The 16831-nt window shown below is 43.0% G+C and overlaps 1 protein-coding gene across 1 annotated transcript; it reads right to left on the bottom strand.

Moving 5' to 3' along the window:
* Window positions 1–205: 205 nt before the first annotated feature.
* mst1rb (macrophage stimulating 1 receptor b) lies at window positions 206–13558 on the bottom strand. Its single transcript, XM_076096103.1, has 20 exons — window positions 12353–13558; window positions 8652–8828; window positions 8441–8563; window positions 7738–7908; window positions 7475–7635; window positions 6628–6763; window positions 6388–6524; window positions 5997–6176; window positions 5754–5853; window positions 5374–5592; window positions 5120–5266; window positions 4662–4815; window positions 4395–4484; window positions 4055–4267; window positions 3852–3932; window positions 3468–3649; window positions 3230–3339; window positions 2901–3066; window positions 2340–2476; window positions 206–437 (listed from the first exon to the last, which is right to left on the bottom strand). Exons 1-20 carry the CDS (start codon window positions 13556–13558, stop codon window positions 206–208), a joined length of 4122 nt encoding a protein of 1373 aa, XP_075952218.1.
* Between the last annotated feature and the right edge of the window lie 3273 nt (window positions 13559–16831).

A 16831-nucleotide genomic window follows, 5' to 3' on the forward strand; every position in this document is an offset into this window, starting at 1 on the left:
AAAGTGACAGGCCTCCAATATGACTGCCCGAGGGTGTGCTATATGCCAGCTAAAAGCATCTTACTGCCCCTTTAAATGCCCAGTAATGAACCAGCACCTCTGTTTCAGATGCTTGGCGGTAAGAAACACGGTCGCGACCTGGCCGAGGTTTTTTGTGCTCTTGCCGTTAGCACCAATACCATTTAAAAGTCGAGAGAGGAGTGGATCAGGAAGAGATTGAGCCTGAGTCTTCAACATCTGTGGAGTCGTTTTCGTCAGCAGACTCTGTGAGGGCAGGGTAGGGCCGTGGCTGGTCCAGGTTGACGTAGGTGACATTCAGACTGATGTAGTGCTCTCCCTCCAGGCCGGACAGGATGGTGGAGACAGCCAACACCAACGTAGCAAAGCTGGGCCTCAACTCTGGATCAGGGTCCCAGCACTGGAGGATAATGCTATACCTGGAAAAAACACGGACAGAGTTTGAGTCCAAAGCAAGGGGGGAATAGCTGACTCAGTCCACTTTATTATCAGTTAGCATTAAAATAATTTTTTGTGTCCTTCCAGCAGCCTAACGTATCGTCATACGTTAGGCTCATCTTAAGAAAAAGTTACTCCTCATTTTTCGTGCGTTTTCCTACAAAGGTCCAGCAACACTCGTTACATGCATACAGTCTTTCATAAATAAACTTCCATCTTAACAGGAAACAACTTACTTAGGTTTAGGCAACAAAAGTACTTGGTATGGTTTAGGGAAAAGATTGTGGTTTGGCTTTTGGATTTAAATAACTACGGAAGTGTGGTCTTTATACTTCCTGGTTCATGCTTACGTGGATTATATGCAAATTAATTTAGTGGGATATCTACAAATTACAGAAGTAGGAAGTTGGTCCCGGCCAAAAAAGTTGTCTGGCACTGACAACTCCCCGTAAAATATCAAATTGATGTTTTTACACTTGATTTGTACGGATTAAACAAATAATGTATAACGTGTTAACTAGTGAGCTGTAGAGGATCTGGAAGGTGTATTTTGTTAACTTTGTGCAGAGCCACGTTAGCTCCCCCCGTTTACAGTCTTTGTGCTAAGCTAAGCTGTTAGCTGTAGCTTCATATTTAGTGTACAGTCATGAAAGTGGTATCAATCTTCTCATCTAACTTTCGTCAAGAAAGCAAAAAACACATTTCCCAAACTTTCTAACTATCCCTTTAATATCCTATAATGGTCCTCTACATGTGTTCCTTGGAAAGACTTTTCCACGAGCGCTTTGTTCCATGAGGACAGAATAGTTGATTTATTCTCCATCAATCTTTAAGTCGTTGTGCAAAAGCCTACAGTCCAAGGGATGTATCATTAAAACAGCAAAAACAAAACCGGATCCCCCTACATACGATATATGGATTCAAAAAGTATGGGACATCTATCAAATGGAGCGAATCACATATTCATTAAGGCTCCAAAAGCATATCTTTACTAAACGATGGGGTCCTGTCATAGCGTTATTAATACAATGAGGGTTATTACTATATGTTGCTCGATCTGGTTGAACTGATACCTGTTAACTCTCTCTACACACACACACATTATACACCATCCTCTCTGACAAGCATATATAGCACCTACAATACTACATTCAGGAGTGGACAATTGTTATTTCTTCATCCCTTATTTTTATTTTTTCATGGATGCATGTAATCAATTATTATTTTCCCCCTCTTTTTCTCTTGGAGTGAGCACCATCTGATGTTTGTTGTTCCTTCTGTGCGATGTACACTGTACCTGAATACCATGTGCACCAAGACTACATACAGCTGAAAAATGGACTAAGAAAGTAACTGTCTGAAAATGCATGTTGTTATGTTGTTGAAAACTAAATAAAAAGTGAGTTCAAAAAAAACAAAACAGCAAAAACACTTTGGCTTTTCGCTGTAAAATCAGACCACTTTGTGTGTGTGTGTGTGTGTGTGTGTGTGTGTGTGTGTGTGTGTGTGTGTGTGTGTGTGTGTGAGTGTGTGAGTGTGCATGTGTGTGTGTGTGTGTGTTTATGTGGTTTTGTGAAGGAAGAAGAGGTGTTTGGTAGACATACACATTAACTTCCAAACTGCATTGTTTAACTGTGTTGGAATACCAAGTAGTGGACAATTTACGGGATTCACACTACTGAGTGACCATACGAACATCTTGTTATTACTACTTGGACTTTGTTCTTCCGTCTTGTAGTTGTAAATCTGTGTTAGTTTTATTGCAGTATTCGTACCAATGCAGTCCTCAATTATGTGAAGTTTTACAATGGACTTGTGCAAAAGAATTACTTAGACTATTTAAACAAAGTGTGCAACATAATGCTATTACTCCCACTACTTACAAAGGGGCAGAGCAGTACTGAGGCTGGGGAAGCCTCCTGCCCTTCAGTAAGTAATGTGTTATGTCATAAGGGTCCACCTCTGGGTAGGGGCTCGCTCCTCTGGTCAGCATCTCCCACATCAGCACGCCAAAGGACCACTGCATCAGGAGAGGCAAAGGTTACACACGAGTACCAGTACACTTGCACACGTGTTGAGAAAAGCATAAAAGCACAACAACTTTAAAGATGCTAATTGGAGCGATTTGTGTCTCACTCTGTGAGATGAGCAAGAACAACAGTACAGCCTTAAACACAGACAAGGAGGTTGGCCAATGTTGAGTCGAAACTACGACGGTGGAAGTGGAATAAATTTGTGAAACACTAATGTTTCCTATTATTGTAGTGTATGCAATTGTACAGTGTTGTCCTGTAAAGCAATACAGAATAATTAGTGCATAACACAACCAAAAGGCAATCAATAAAAATGCTGGAGCCGTCATGTCTACACGTGACTCTACATCATTACAGATATCTACTGTTTGTGACCATTGATTATTATAAGGTAGATCTTAATTTGCTCACCACATCGGACTTGGAGGTGAATTTCTGTGTCTGCAGACTCTCGATGGCCATCCACTTGACGGGCAGCTTAGCCTTCCTGTGGTCCTGAACACTATAGTACTCCTTATCAAACACATCTCTGGCCATGCCAAAGTCTGCCACCTTGACTGTATACGACTCGTCCAGCCTAAAGACAGAAAAGGCAACATTACAGTTTTGTTGAATTGCGATGTAACAATGAAACAAGCTTGTACACTACTTGTACACAGTACTACACGAAATCCAAGAGAAATTCCGGCCTTACGGCGGTGAATAAACTGCTGATTTCTCTGCACATCTCGGTGACTCACATGCAATTGCGTGCCGCGAGATCTCGGTGCACAAACTTCTTCTGAGCCAAATACTCCATCCCCTTGGTAACCTGCAGCCCGAAGCCAATCAGATCCTTGACGGTGGGGTTCTGAACAAATCCCACAAACACATGACGAAAACACAGATTTTAAACAGTTGGAGAAACATCGTTTGAAAACAGATGACTGTACATAAATCAGATGATTCATTTGGACTGTTTTAATGTCGGTGTCACACCCTCTTCTCGCAGCGTATGAAGTGGCGCAGGTCACCATGTTTCATGTACGGTAGCACCACTAGAGGGAGCCCCTCCTGTGGCAGGAGGATGCCCAGCAGAGAAAGCACATTAATGTGGTGGAAACCCTTCATTATGATACCTTCCTTCAGAAACTGCTCCACCTCCTCGACATCTGTTATTCCTGATGATACACACACACACACACACACACACACACACACACACACACACACACACACACACACACACACACACACACACACACACATATTATGGACTCAGATCTAAAGGACGAAAGCCACTGGAATCACAATTATGAGAAGCTGCTTTTAAAGGTAGACTTTCTAGTGCTTCCCTAAAGCAAATATATAGATGTTACTCACTGTTCAAAGACTTGACAGCACAGTGGATTTCTCTGTTGTTGTGATCTTTGAAGTAGCCATGATAGACAGTGCCAAAATGACCTACGGGGGGGGGGGGGGGGATACAGAGTGACACAGGAATTATATTTCCAAGTAGGACAAAGCTCATAAAAGGCTCCATAACAAGTATTTTTGTTTCAGATAGAGGCAGTGGGGCTCCTCACCCTTCCCTATGATCCGGTGGTGCTGCACAATGAGCATCTCAGCGGGAATGAGAACATCCTTCACCTCCTCTAGCAGCTCTGGCCTGAAACTGGAGATGGATATCTTCTCTGTAGGCATGAGGGGAGTCAGGGTAGAATCTATGCTGCCAGCAGCGTAGCTCCGGTAGGAGAACACCACCGGCCCCCCCAGCGGGGTGGGAGTACTCAGGGTTGCTACGTGTAAAAGTCCAGAGAGAGGGGTTTATTATTATTGAGAGTTATGAAGGCATGTGTGTCAGAAGCAAACTAGCTTTCCAATATTACAGCGCAGTATGATACAAGTACTCAGCTAGACTGTCACCTCTCCTGTAGTCCCCAACGGACGACAGCTCCACGTTATTTGTACCGGAGTAGCTAACACTGTGGGCCAAACGGCTCTCCACCATGGAGGCTGAAAAACATTTCACAAGACCTTTTAATCATCAACCCAAGGACATGTACATCCCATGCAACACCAGGGATGTTCTGGTTGAAAGACTTATGTAATTCATCCCAAATTCCCGCCCACAGCTGGTTCCACTTGCACAAACAGGTCTGACCAAGGTCCACCTTACAGAGAGGAGCCCACCTTTCTTTTTCTTCCTCAAGTGTTTCATAACAACGAAGGCCAGCACCGCCCCGGCCACCAGAGCCGCCAGGATCCCCAGGACAATGCCCACCATGTAGTGGTTGCTGACCTTCACCACCGTACCGACGTTGTGGACCTGCCCGTTGATGGAGATCTAAAGAACAGAGTTCATCATACACAGTGATTACTATTCTACAAAGCATGGTTTAAGAGTTCTACTGACATTGAGCGCTACAGTAACATAAACAGTTTGCATGTAGACATGCCAAAGTGTCAGAATTTCCTAGGTTTATGCATTGAAAATAATACAATGTGCAATTTATTTTGCAAAATGTCCTAATTATCTTTACTACAAACATGTGGAGTATTTATTTTTTACATTATTTGCCGATCCCATCTGATGGCTGCTTGTATAAGCCAGTCAGTAAATCATGATCTAAACCTCCGGCCTGATTTACCTTTACCGGCAGGCCCTTGCCGGGGATGGTCATGTTCTTGGGGATCCTGCAGGTGATCTCATTATCCAGGACTTTAGCATCACAATCAACTCCTGCCACCGTCATAATGATAGTCATACAGGAGCTCACCAGATTCAGCTTTTGATGCTGTGTACAGGGGGGGTCACATCAAGACATGAGACAAATGAATATGACAAATCCACATATATTTTGTCATTAAATCAAAGGCGAATACCCTCAGAGCAATCTCTTACATGTAGTGACACTTCGTCAAACCCGGGGTACAAATTCAGCACGTGTCCCTCTGTTTCAAAAGGAATGGGCTCTCCATAGGGGTGGTAGGAGAACTCTTTATTCCAAAGTCCCAACGCTCCGTCCATGTCAAAAGAAAGCTCTCCTTCCTCGGTCTCATCCCTGGGGAACGCAGGAGAGATACACTCCATCCTCGTGGGAAAGGACTTACCTATGCACTCCTGAAACAAGACGTGTGATCACACGTTACTGGAAGGCCCGCACAGTAAAATATCATGAAAATGACCTTGGAGGGGAATCAAGAAATTCTAAAAACTGGAGACTGACTTAACAGAATTATGCTTTTGAATGAATCTACTGTACATTACGATGAACACCGTACCCTTGTCACAGGTTTCAAGTGACTCTCATTGGGTTTAAAGCGGATGATGGTGCGGTAAACAGAATCCAGGTTCTCCCCCGTGATGACAATCTTCGACCCCCTGCGATTCAGACAAACATGAGATATGTTTACATTTTCATCATATCAGGGGAGATAAGATTGATTCCGGTTGCAGCTTGAATTTGCGATACGATAAAGATAAAGAAAGAAAGATGAGAAAAGGTGGAGGTCTCACTGGCTGACCTGTCAAAGCTACAGTCAGGCAGGACGTTTGTAATCGTCGGGTTTTCCTTGTAGTAAAACACCTTTGTGGTGAGGACGGGAGACTTGTCGATGAAAACACTCAGGGGGACGTCCCTCACCTCTGAGATGGGCTGGGACAGACAGATGATGGAGGACACATTGCCGTTGGGCTCTGTGACTCTGTAGGGAGGCAGAGGTATGAGAATTACATGCCATAACAGCTAAACTGTAGAGGATCAAAAAGTTTTCAAAGCTTTTTCCATGTTGCATGTTCAATACGATAACATAGTCTTTGGATGCCATAGCCTGTGGTTTCCCAACCCATAATTATTCTACACACAATTTGAGGGTAGTGTGATGAAAACAGATCGGGAGAGATGTGTTTCCAGACCTCTTTATAGGACAGGGCATGTCGTTGAGAGTGACTTTCCTGGTCCTCCCAGCATCCAAGTGCGGCCCAGTCACTGTGATGAGTGTGCCCCCAACACGAGGCCCATAGTTGGGCTGGATTTCTGAGATGTTGGGAATCTGGAGGGACATAAGCGGTTCCCTAGATTAAATAGCATTTCAAATCATTTACAGCTTGTATGTTGTAATGAGGATTTCAGTAGATGATAGCAGCAAAGATTACCACAAATGTGAATCCTGGCATTTCTGCCTTCCCGTCAATAGAGTAGCGTCCCTCCACCTTGCCCTCATGCACCTCCACTGTAACGTTAACTGGTTTGGACAGCTCAGTGGACCCAGAGCGAATCTTACACACCAAGCTGAAGAGCAGCACCACAAAACACGTGCGTGAGTGACAGTAACTTCAGCACCAGTGACAAATTAATTTCAGGGTAAATTCAAATTGTTGGACTTTAAACTCTGTCAGGACACTAAAGTTGTTAAATGTGTTAGTTTTCCTGCTAAAATACAGCGTTCAAGTTAAAGCAATCCACTCCTACTTACTTTATAGAATACATTTGTTATTTAAAAAATTTCAACAAAGCTCACAATATTGCCATCAGCCTCAGCTGTGCTTTGTGTTTTGTGCTAATTAACCAATGTTAGCATCAGCATGTTAACATTATTACTGTGAAAAGGTTAGCATGCTGACTTAAGCGTCTTAGTGCAGCCTGACAGAGCCGCTAGCGTGGCTGTAGACTCGTAGTGGTTAACTACACCTATTGGTTGTGCAGCCTTGTGTCACGCACAGATATTTCAACACATCAGTAACATCAGTAAGCATCATAGGGCACATATCAAGTTTTGTCAGTCCCTCAAAGTCTAGACTAATCTTTCGTCACAAACAGTAGCCTCAATAGACCAGATCCCAGTGCAGAAAGGTTTGTTAGTGCTTTCTCAATTTCTCAGAAGGCGTCTGGAAAAAAAAATACTAGCCTTTAATTTTTACAAAATCTTAAGGGTACACTTTCCACAACATCTCTATAACGGATTGGACTTTGAACCAGAAGAGGGCCTGCACGGATACTCACTGTGTGTTATTGCTTTTGACCGGAAGCACAGTGCACGCAGTCTGTCCCAGTCGGATCTGGTGGGTTCTGGAGGTGATGGCGGGTTTTATGGGAGACTGGAACTCCCATCCGCACACCGTTAGCTCTGTTTGACCATCAGGAGGAGCAGTTCGTGGAAAGAACTGCGTCAATAAAGCAGAATACACAGTGTCACCTTGATATTAAATGTTTACATTAGTTGCACGAAGAGACGTGTGTATCCTGGATTACAGAACAAACCTCACCCCAGTGATCCCCGGCGGGCAGGACTCGTTCCTCCAGCGACTGTGACACTCGCTCTCCCAGGAGCACACTCCGGAGCACCAGCCACAGGCCATGAACTTCGGAGCTGTCAGGCACGTGGCACAAGTCAGGAAGTGTTGACAGCCCGGCCCTCTCTGGGGCACCTGGATCATCTGAAACAGAGAGATTTAAAGGTCACATATTCAATCTCATGGCCTTGTACTCCTTTATTATTAATGTGGCTATTACTATAACATGTAAACTGATACTGGGCCTCGTTCAGCAGACAGCTCTTGGTGCTAAGTCCAACAGACTACTCTAATCCAAATAACACAAGGTAGTCCTAAGACCCATGTGATTACTGATCCAGCACCAGCTTCTAATATTACTGCAAACTGTAAAGTCACATCAAGTTTATCGATTTGCTTTAGGCTTTAGCCCGTTGTTCATTCTCAGGGTTATAGTGGCTGCAACGTATCCCAGCATGCACTGGGCAGAGGGCAGTAAAACAACATAGGGCCAATGACAGTCCCAACTCATTTGGTATTGTAATGTAACCTGAGCTGCGTGTTTGGTCTGTGGGAGTAAATTTGACCCTGAGAGCCTGCTGATCAGATGACAGTAATATCCACAGAGCCATTGTACACATTTACATTGATATAAATGAAAGTGTTTCGCTCTCATTTCATGGGAGTGCTCTTGTACCTTGTCTCCAACCACAAAGAGAAGATACTCTGTTGAGTAAACAGCGGCGATGGACGAGACCCTCTGGTTCTCTACCAAAGAGTAATTGGCAAAGATAATAGGGCTGGATCTTGTTAATACAAGCTGTCAACACAGACACAACGTATGATCATTAGTAATGGACCGTATACAATAGTCAAAATGAGGACAAATACCCCAAATGGTTGTGTACCTGCAGCAGGCGTCCAGTCGAGGTGCCAATATGGGCTACGGTCTTGTTCTCTATGATTGTGACCAGCAAAGATGTGAGCAGGACGTCTGTCATCTGCCTGTTGAAGAGGTCCACTCTGTAGTAGGGCTTCGACATCATGGTAGGATGGTCTCTGCATGTGGCATTGTTCTCCATGCTCTAGTACCAAGGAAACAGGCAGCAGAGGAGATGAAAATGAGCCAATGGGGAAGAAAGTGAGCATTATCAGACATGTTTGAACTAGGCTGACATCAGGGTCTACCTGATGTCAGCTGCATGCTCAGATGTCATGGAGATGGACTGGACCTTGAGTTGGATTTTTTATTTTTCCTCCAAATTAGCTTGACAGCTTAGAGTGTGTATACATTTGTGCGCTTCGAAGAGTTCCACATTCTCAGACGATAATGTTTCTTCTTTTAAAAGCGTGCAGATGTAGTGAGACAGGCCCAGCTGTTTGCTTGCAAGGAGGACGAGCTACGAGCTGCACTGGTCACCAGGGAAATCACCAGTCCCCAGCACACCAGAAGCACAAGGTGAATCTGTCGTTATAATATCATCATTTTGTAATTTAAGAGGCCATGATAAGTGATTATGTGCTGCGCTACTGACAGCAGGATTGCCTTGTAGCTACAGACAGGCAGCAGGCACTGTTTGATTAGAGGGAGTCGTCGGGTAAACACTGGTTAATATCATCGGGGCATGATATAACAACAAAGAAATTACACTTTCTAATTGTGTTCTTGTCATATAAAAGGGGAAAGAGGTAATTGGGAAATAATCATATTTCAAATTAAGTGGATGCGAAAAAATATTAGGAGACATGCATCCTCCATGCTCTTGTCTGATGATGTGGGTCTTGGAAAAAACACAAACAGCAATGGTATTGGCTGAAAGCATTGACCTACGAAGCCCAGAGGAGCATAAAACCTTGATTACAATTCGGTTTTCTGAACCCTAAACCACACATCCCATGACAATGACATAGAGGAAAAAGTGTGATATGTTATACATATGTTATAACCAAACTAAAACACATTTTCATATTTCAGGGAGAGCCCAGAAGCTGAAAGTGGCGTTTGATCAACAGAATCACATGCTCATACTGAATAATGTATTATTCTAGATTATTAAATGTAATCATCCTCCAAAGTCTAAATGTTTCGATGGCACACTGAAAAGCAGAGAAGCATGGTATTTGTGAGTCACAGATGATGTCGTTGACACAAAATGTGTTTTGATCTGCAGAGAAATGGAAGAACCAGGATTTCAGAATGTTCGACAATCCCCCTGGCATGTCACTCACAAAAACAGCAAAACAGAAGAGGGCTCAGGAGAAAAGTTCACTAGTTCCTTTGAATCCAATCCAAAGTTAATTTTTCAGATTTTCAACAACTGACGTCACCGAACAGTATTGCTTCTGAGTCACAACTCCGTGGTTTTCTTACCACAAGTTCTACGATTCCACATCCAAACTATGAAATCACTGCTGCAATAACAACAACTCAGTTCTGGGAATTTCAACTTAATTCTCAAACTGGCTGTTACATTGGGAATAGGAAGTTCTTCCCCATCCGCCAATAAAAAATAACTTAACATTACAAAAAATAACATTATGGGAAATATGCAAGTTTTCCCAACAGTATTAACACAAGAAACCACTGCAGTCCTAATCTAACACGTTTAAAAATATACATCCAAATGTTCACGATGACCTTAACAGGCTACTGAATACACACTGACATGAGATCAAATCTTATTTAAATAGGGTTTTTTAATACCCTCTTCCTGTCTGGCCTGATAAATTCACTCAACTAACGCAGCCCTCAAACCTCACTCCCATCTGGCCTCTCTCCAATTTTCATTCCAACAGACTTCTTCCATCCAAAAAGCAATTTGTTTCCCTGATTTCTTGGATTTAACAGTGAGTGCTCCCTGAATGATGATGCGATTGGTTCTGGTTGCATTCCTCTGTCGGCTGGGATGCAAATGACCTTAATGGTACCTAATAGGAATCCCAAAAAGTTTTCTTTTCATGGGCATGTAATCTAGTAGATCTGACAGATGATGAAGAGGATTAGTCCAATCAAAAAGGAAATCAAAAAGGCCATAAGACCACAGAGATTCAGTTATATTGCCATGTGTCAGCTATTAGCTATTGTCATCACTTTCAAAACCTCCCCACCATGACACTGTGTCAATGAAGTGACAATTCCACTTTTGGGGAAATACGCTTTTGGCTTTCTTTCTTTCTTGCTGAGAGTCAAATGAGAAGATTGATCCCACTCTCACAGCCAGAGAGTGGGATCAATCTTCTCATTTACCTCTCGGTGATGAAGCAGTAAATGTTTTTCCCAGAATGTCGAATTATTTCTTGAAGAGGAAAAGTTAAATGATGTTTGCATTTGTTGTAAAGTATGAATAATCTCTTAAATGCACATTTAATTCCCGTTTCTGATGACAATGGTTTCACTTTAAGCTTGCACAATAATCTGCAGATATATTTAACTTGAATTGAAACAGTGAGTCACACGATGACCACATGCAGCTGGGGTGAGCTCTGTGCTACGATGAAAATGAAAGTTTTCTTTAGTCATGTTTGTTAGTCATTGTGTCTGCCAGTAATGTGACTAAAGTATTGCTTTGGTTTGGGGTTTACATAATTTCATCATATTTTTAGATAATAATCAGAAGAAAAAACACATGATGAAGGTTGAGTTCTTGTCGTCATCATTTTTTACCCAAAACCATTTTATCTGAGGAACTTATAAGTACACTACTGATTTGATATTACTATTTGCATATCATCTGTTCTTGTTCATGTGCAAACAAGCTGCCATAGAGGCTTTTCTCCACTCTCAATGCGTCATTTCCCTGAGTCAGTGTTGGAATGTATGCCGAGAGGAACCTGCACATTCCTCAGGTTCATTTGATTGACATTTATATGAGCCGTGAACTACCTCAGTTGTGTTTAATCTTTCTGCTCACACAGGTTTTCTGTAGATGGACTTTAATTCCCAGACTTGCCTGAACCTTTAAGAAGGAGGAGTGCACTTCCCCTATTATTATTTATTTATACAGTTAAATGTTAGAGGGACAGAACATATTATCAATAGAGAGTTCTTTTAATTTTGTAACTGCAGTTTCTGCGCAGGTGTAATGACAGCAACAAAAGACACATTAAATACACACGTCAAACACTTGATTGTCTTTTAACCGTGATTTTAAATAGGTGTTGGCAGACTGAGAGGGGAGGAGACAAGCCCCACAGAATTACACAGACAAGACAAGCGTCTTTAAATTTGATAAGAATGTCCCAGCTCGGTCAATCGTGAGGCAGTAACAATGGTGATGGCTGTTTGGCTACCTGTCAAGTACCTTGACAGCCTGGTGCTGTACTGACTGTGCAGGTTTGAGTGTTGAACAGGAGGTGTGTTAAGAGAGAAGACATAATTTGTAGCTCTACACCCACGTGGTGAGATTTTCTAACAGGCCCTGTCAAGAAACCTGCACCCTGAGTCAGATAAATATGGATAAATAGTTATCCATATGAATGGGTGCATTCGGGAAGATACCTTAACTGTTTTCTGGGAATTCTATAAAAAAAAAAGAGTTTCTGGAAACCCATGGATCATCTCATCCATGTTATGGAATAATGCAGTGTGTTAGTGGACTGACGGCCTCACCTCATGTGGACAGCTCTCACAGGGCTGGAAGTGGCAGAGCCCTCTGGAGAGCTGCTCTGGTCCAGACTCGCAGCAGTCATCCACCCCATCCACGATGGCTTTGTTCACGTTGTCAATCGGGAAGGCGCACAGGGCCGAGTCGTGCTCCGTCACCCCGTTGTCATCAGTGACGGCAAAAACCCCGTAGAGGATGTCATCCTCCTCCTCGGCCCCCAACTCCTCTGCCAGCTCCCTGCCCGCCTTGCCAAAGTGGGCCGCCTGGACCACGTTGTACACCACGTCCTTGTAGGGCTCGCTGGCTACGTTCCTCCTCCGGCGCTTCGGTTCAAACCGACACTCCAGGATCACTTCGCGGTACCTCTTCATCTCCCATTCATTCCGTGGGAGACGGCCCAAGCGAGTCTGAAACGAAGAGGAGTCCTGATCGGGGCTCTCTCTCTGAACTGAGAGGAAGTAAACAAACTCCTGAGTGAAAAAGCTGTAGACATATTCAATATGGTATTTCCGCCGCAAGCCCGGAAGGACAGTCAGGCCACGCACGTCGCTGTAGAAACCGTCTTCTGTGGCCAGTGGTCGACGCACTGATATAGACTTCCTTGCGTAACGCTGGGTCACGCTGTCGTTGACAGTGGTGGCAACAAAGAAGTAGACGGTCTGTCCCTCTTCGACCATTGTGACTTTGGTACCAAGAGGGCTAGCCAAACAGTCGGGACAGTAGGCAGCGGAGTTCGAATCCTTTTTGAACAAACACTTAGAAAGGGAAGGCAACTGTCCATTTGACTTTAGTTGGTGGAAATAGCATACACCATACTGAGAACTTCCACAAGAGTATAAAGACATGAAGAGAGTATCCAACAGCAAGACCTGATTGTTCGTGTCCTCCGGGAAGTTGGGATCCTTGTCAATGTCGCACAGATCGCACAAGTGACACTCGGGGCTTCCCACCGGCCCAGTGCGGAGCTCCCACGCCTTCTCCAAGCTTCTGTTGACAGCTTCGATCACATTCTGAGAGGCAACATACACCTCCTGGTAGAGCGAGTTGTTGACTATGTTCTGGATGGCGCCCCGGGCCTGGAAGAAGGGCATGGTGTAAACCACAGAGAAGTTGACAGGGCTGGGGGCAAGCGAGGGACAGTTGGCCAGGGCAAAGGCCAGCAGAGTCTGGACACAGACACATGTCCCCCACTGTGTGGTCCAGTGGACCATCTCAGCACAGACAACGTGGGGTTACCTCCAGGTCAGATGTCGGGACAAAAGCATCCTGAACACCAGCCGCTGATATCTGAAGGAAGAAAGTAGAATGGGTCAATAAATCATTAAGGGGAGACAGTACAGTTAAATAGGGTAAACTATTGAACTAATTGATATCACCATGAAGCTTCCACAGTTAATTCAATTAAGGGAATCAATTTCTCTGTCACAGCTTTCTAATTTTATGTTTAAATATGCTAATTGGCTTTATCTTATTGTGCTAGTTTGCATTTCCAGAACAGAAATCTAAATTTTGGATGAAGCAAGGTTCAAAATTCTTGTTTCATTCAAGGTTTTTACAGAGGGAATTTGGGATGTCATTTTAACAAGATCTTTTATTAGAGTTGTCATATACATATACACATACATGAAATTTAACTCATCCCTAGCTTATTGGGAGCAGTGGGCGGCTGAGAAGCGCCCGGGGTTCAGTGTCTTGCTCAGAGACACTTCGGCACAGGACAGCAGCCAAGGATCGAACCGCCGACCTTGCGGTTGCCGGACAACCCTCTTTACCCATTGAGCCACGGCTACCCCCCCAGTGATTTTGTATCACTCCATAAATCAGAAAATACGGTCAAAAGCCATAAAAAAAAATTGCCATGTTTTTACGGATAGAATGTTCTATAAATGATATCGGAACAAAACTCTTCAAAAAAAAACTTCAGAATATAGATAGGAATGAAATTGGAAAGTTTGGTGTATATATCTGCTACTTAGGTAAAGATTTCTGGCTCAGCAAATGACAAAAACTCAACAGGCCTTTAAAGATATGTATTGTAAAATGATATACGTTTTGCACAGACAAAACACAGACAGGTGAATGGTGTTTAATAATGTGCATGTGTAATGATGTTTACAAAGTGTAGTCAAATAAAGAACGTAATGTGTATTTTGAATGATTAATTTCCACTAGTCTGAAATAAAAATCACTCTGCCTAATTATGTTCTGCACTGAACCTGGACAGATCCGAGGTGATAAATATCCTCATCTTGGTTGAGCCAGATGATGATAAAAGTGCATGTGGTCATAAAGATAAAAGCTTCCTCTGACTCACTGTTTACATAATGAAACAGAGAGCTGTGTTGTTGGTCCTCAGCATAGTAGACAGTGGATAGAACTGTGACTTCCTGCACAAGTCATTCACATCTGTCTGGACATGTTTATTGTGGTTAATCCAACATCCCATCTGTTTCTCCCCCCCATTATGAGTCATGGTCTTATATTTAGGAGAACTGGTACACCAAGTAAACAAATCACTAAATCTATCAACAACAAAACTTGAGCATCTTCATCAGTCTCCAAACAACAAGCAACCGAGTGGAACCGCGTTTCAAACTGTGAGCTTTGTCTTCATTCTGGACAGACGTTGCTGGGTGGATCATTAACTCGACACATTGGGCTAAGGCTGTGTCGAAGAACCCCGGCCTCCACTTTGCATTCCTGTCACAACCGCTACGTGCCTTTCAGGGGGAAAGATGTGCACGGTCTGATGGTCATAAGGACGACATGCGCCTTTTTAAGCCCCAGGTGAAGAAGAAACGGCTCATCTGCTCGTGCCAGAGAATGTGAATGAACTCTGATTATTTTATTTAGCGGCACAGAAAACTCCATTTTCACCAAAACTCTATCAAGAAAAACGTCACTTATTGTTGCTATAAGGAGTCGTACGGAAAAGTTCCAAGTAAAGTGCGTTGTCTTCGCATCAATAATTCATGGAATCCCACTAAAGTGGTGTTACACTTTAACATTGGCAGCTCCATGTGAAACTGAGGTTAAGGTGAGAGGACATGGGCACACATAGTAATGGCACTGATTGACTTTCTTCATGTTCATGGTTAATAAAGCAAATGGTTGAAATTGAGTTTCCATTCATTGTACTGTTGTGCTATTTACAGGCCGGTTTTTGCTGAAGGCTGCGTCAGTGTATTCCCTTACAGGTGAATTAAAAGATGCAGAATTCTGATTTATAATGTTTGTGTGTTAAATTAACTCTATCTTCAATTTTCTGTCTTTTTATCTTAGCGTCAAAATGAATATATAAATATAAATTTTCCAAATATACAAGTTGTCCTTTTACCGTCACTTACTTATGGCCTGTGAGGCTACAGTGAGAGGGGTGGCAGACATTGGCGTTGGCTGCAGTACGCAGCCAGCTTTATCGGATCAGTGCCTTGCTCACGGGGACTTTGGCGGCAGTTAATGAGAGCATATCTCTGTGATTGATAACTGCACAGACATCCATGGGGAGTTGAGGAGGCAATCTGCTGTGCAAACAATCAATGGGGAAAAACCCATGGTAGCCCAGGGACACGTGTATTGATTCAGCGGTAGAAAATGCCGCGTGGAGCGACACACAGCCCTGTATTTACTTTATTTTAAAACATATAAGGATGATTTCTATAACTTTATTCTTCAAAAATGATTCATCCAAGTGGTCAAGTCGACATCAAATCAATTCGGAAAATTTCACAGAAGCTGCACCATTTGTAGCCTGCTTTTGTCCTTTTTATTGACTTATCTCCATGTCGATGCTGCTGTTTCTTATCCTACCTGTCTATCTTAAATTCAGTGAAATCGTGCCAGTGCATTCTGGCTCCATTCCACATGTATTTGACTACAACTGCTGCACTAAACAAGGAAACACCTTGCTCTGTGATCTTTATGAATGGTTATAGTCGGGCACTGTGGTCTTTTACACAAACTGTACTGAGAATAAATCCAATTACAAGGGTAACATTGTAATATTTCATGATGTCACTCTAAAATTAGACATGGAATAGCAAATGAAAGCCTTCTATTATCCGTGCTCAGCTCAGTACACCTCCTTCACTCACCATCACACAAGCACAACATGCCACAGTTTCAGCCCCTAAGCCTATATTACAGTTAAAACTCGTATTTCTAAACACTAAGATTGGTTTAAATGTAAGCGGCGTACAGTTACACCTTTAAAAAGACTTTAACACGCTGTATGACATGTTATAATATCATTGTTGGTGTGCTATGATATCTGAACAAGCGCCTACTGGAATATTTAGCAGTGTCAGGTGACTAGTTTGAAAAAAATGTCTCTGGTACATGTGAATGTTATAAAAGAAAAGCTCACCTGTGCAGGTAAGTTACTGTCCTCTTACTGCCAGCTTTGCTCCTTGTCTTACTCTAAGAAGCAGCGCAGGGATGACTTCTTCTTCTTTTTTGTCGCTGAGGTAGATTCAAGATCCCAC

The sequence above is a fragment of the Anarhichas minor genome, unplaced genomic scaffold (assembly GCF_050575085.1).
Source record: "Anarhichas minor isolate MPS153535 unplaced genomic scaffold, ASM5057508v1 ptg000021l, whole genome shotgun sequence".
In the NCBI taxonomy this organism is placed as follows: domain Eukaryota; kingdom Metazoa; phylum Chordata; class Actinopteri; order Perciformes; family Anarhichadidae; genus Anarhichas; species Anarhichas minor.

Excerpts from the sequence above, each read along its gene's own strand:
- mst1rb (XM_076096103.1), bottom strand. The coding sequence starts at position 13,558 with ATGGTCCACTGGACCACACAGTGGGGGACATGTGTCTGTGTCCAGACT. Across the intron at positions 6,764-7,474 it reads GTCAAAAGCAATAACACACA|CTTGGTGTGTAAGATTCGCT; the intron begins GTGAGTATCCGT and ends GCTGCTCTTCAG. Across the intron at positions 438-2,339 it reads CAGTACTGCTCTGCCCCTTT|GTATAGCATTATCCTCCAGT; the intron begins GTAAGTAGTGGG and ends TGTTTTTTCCAG.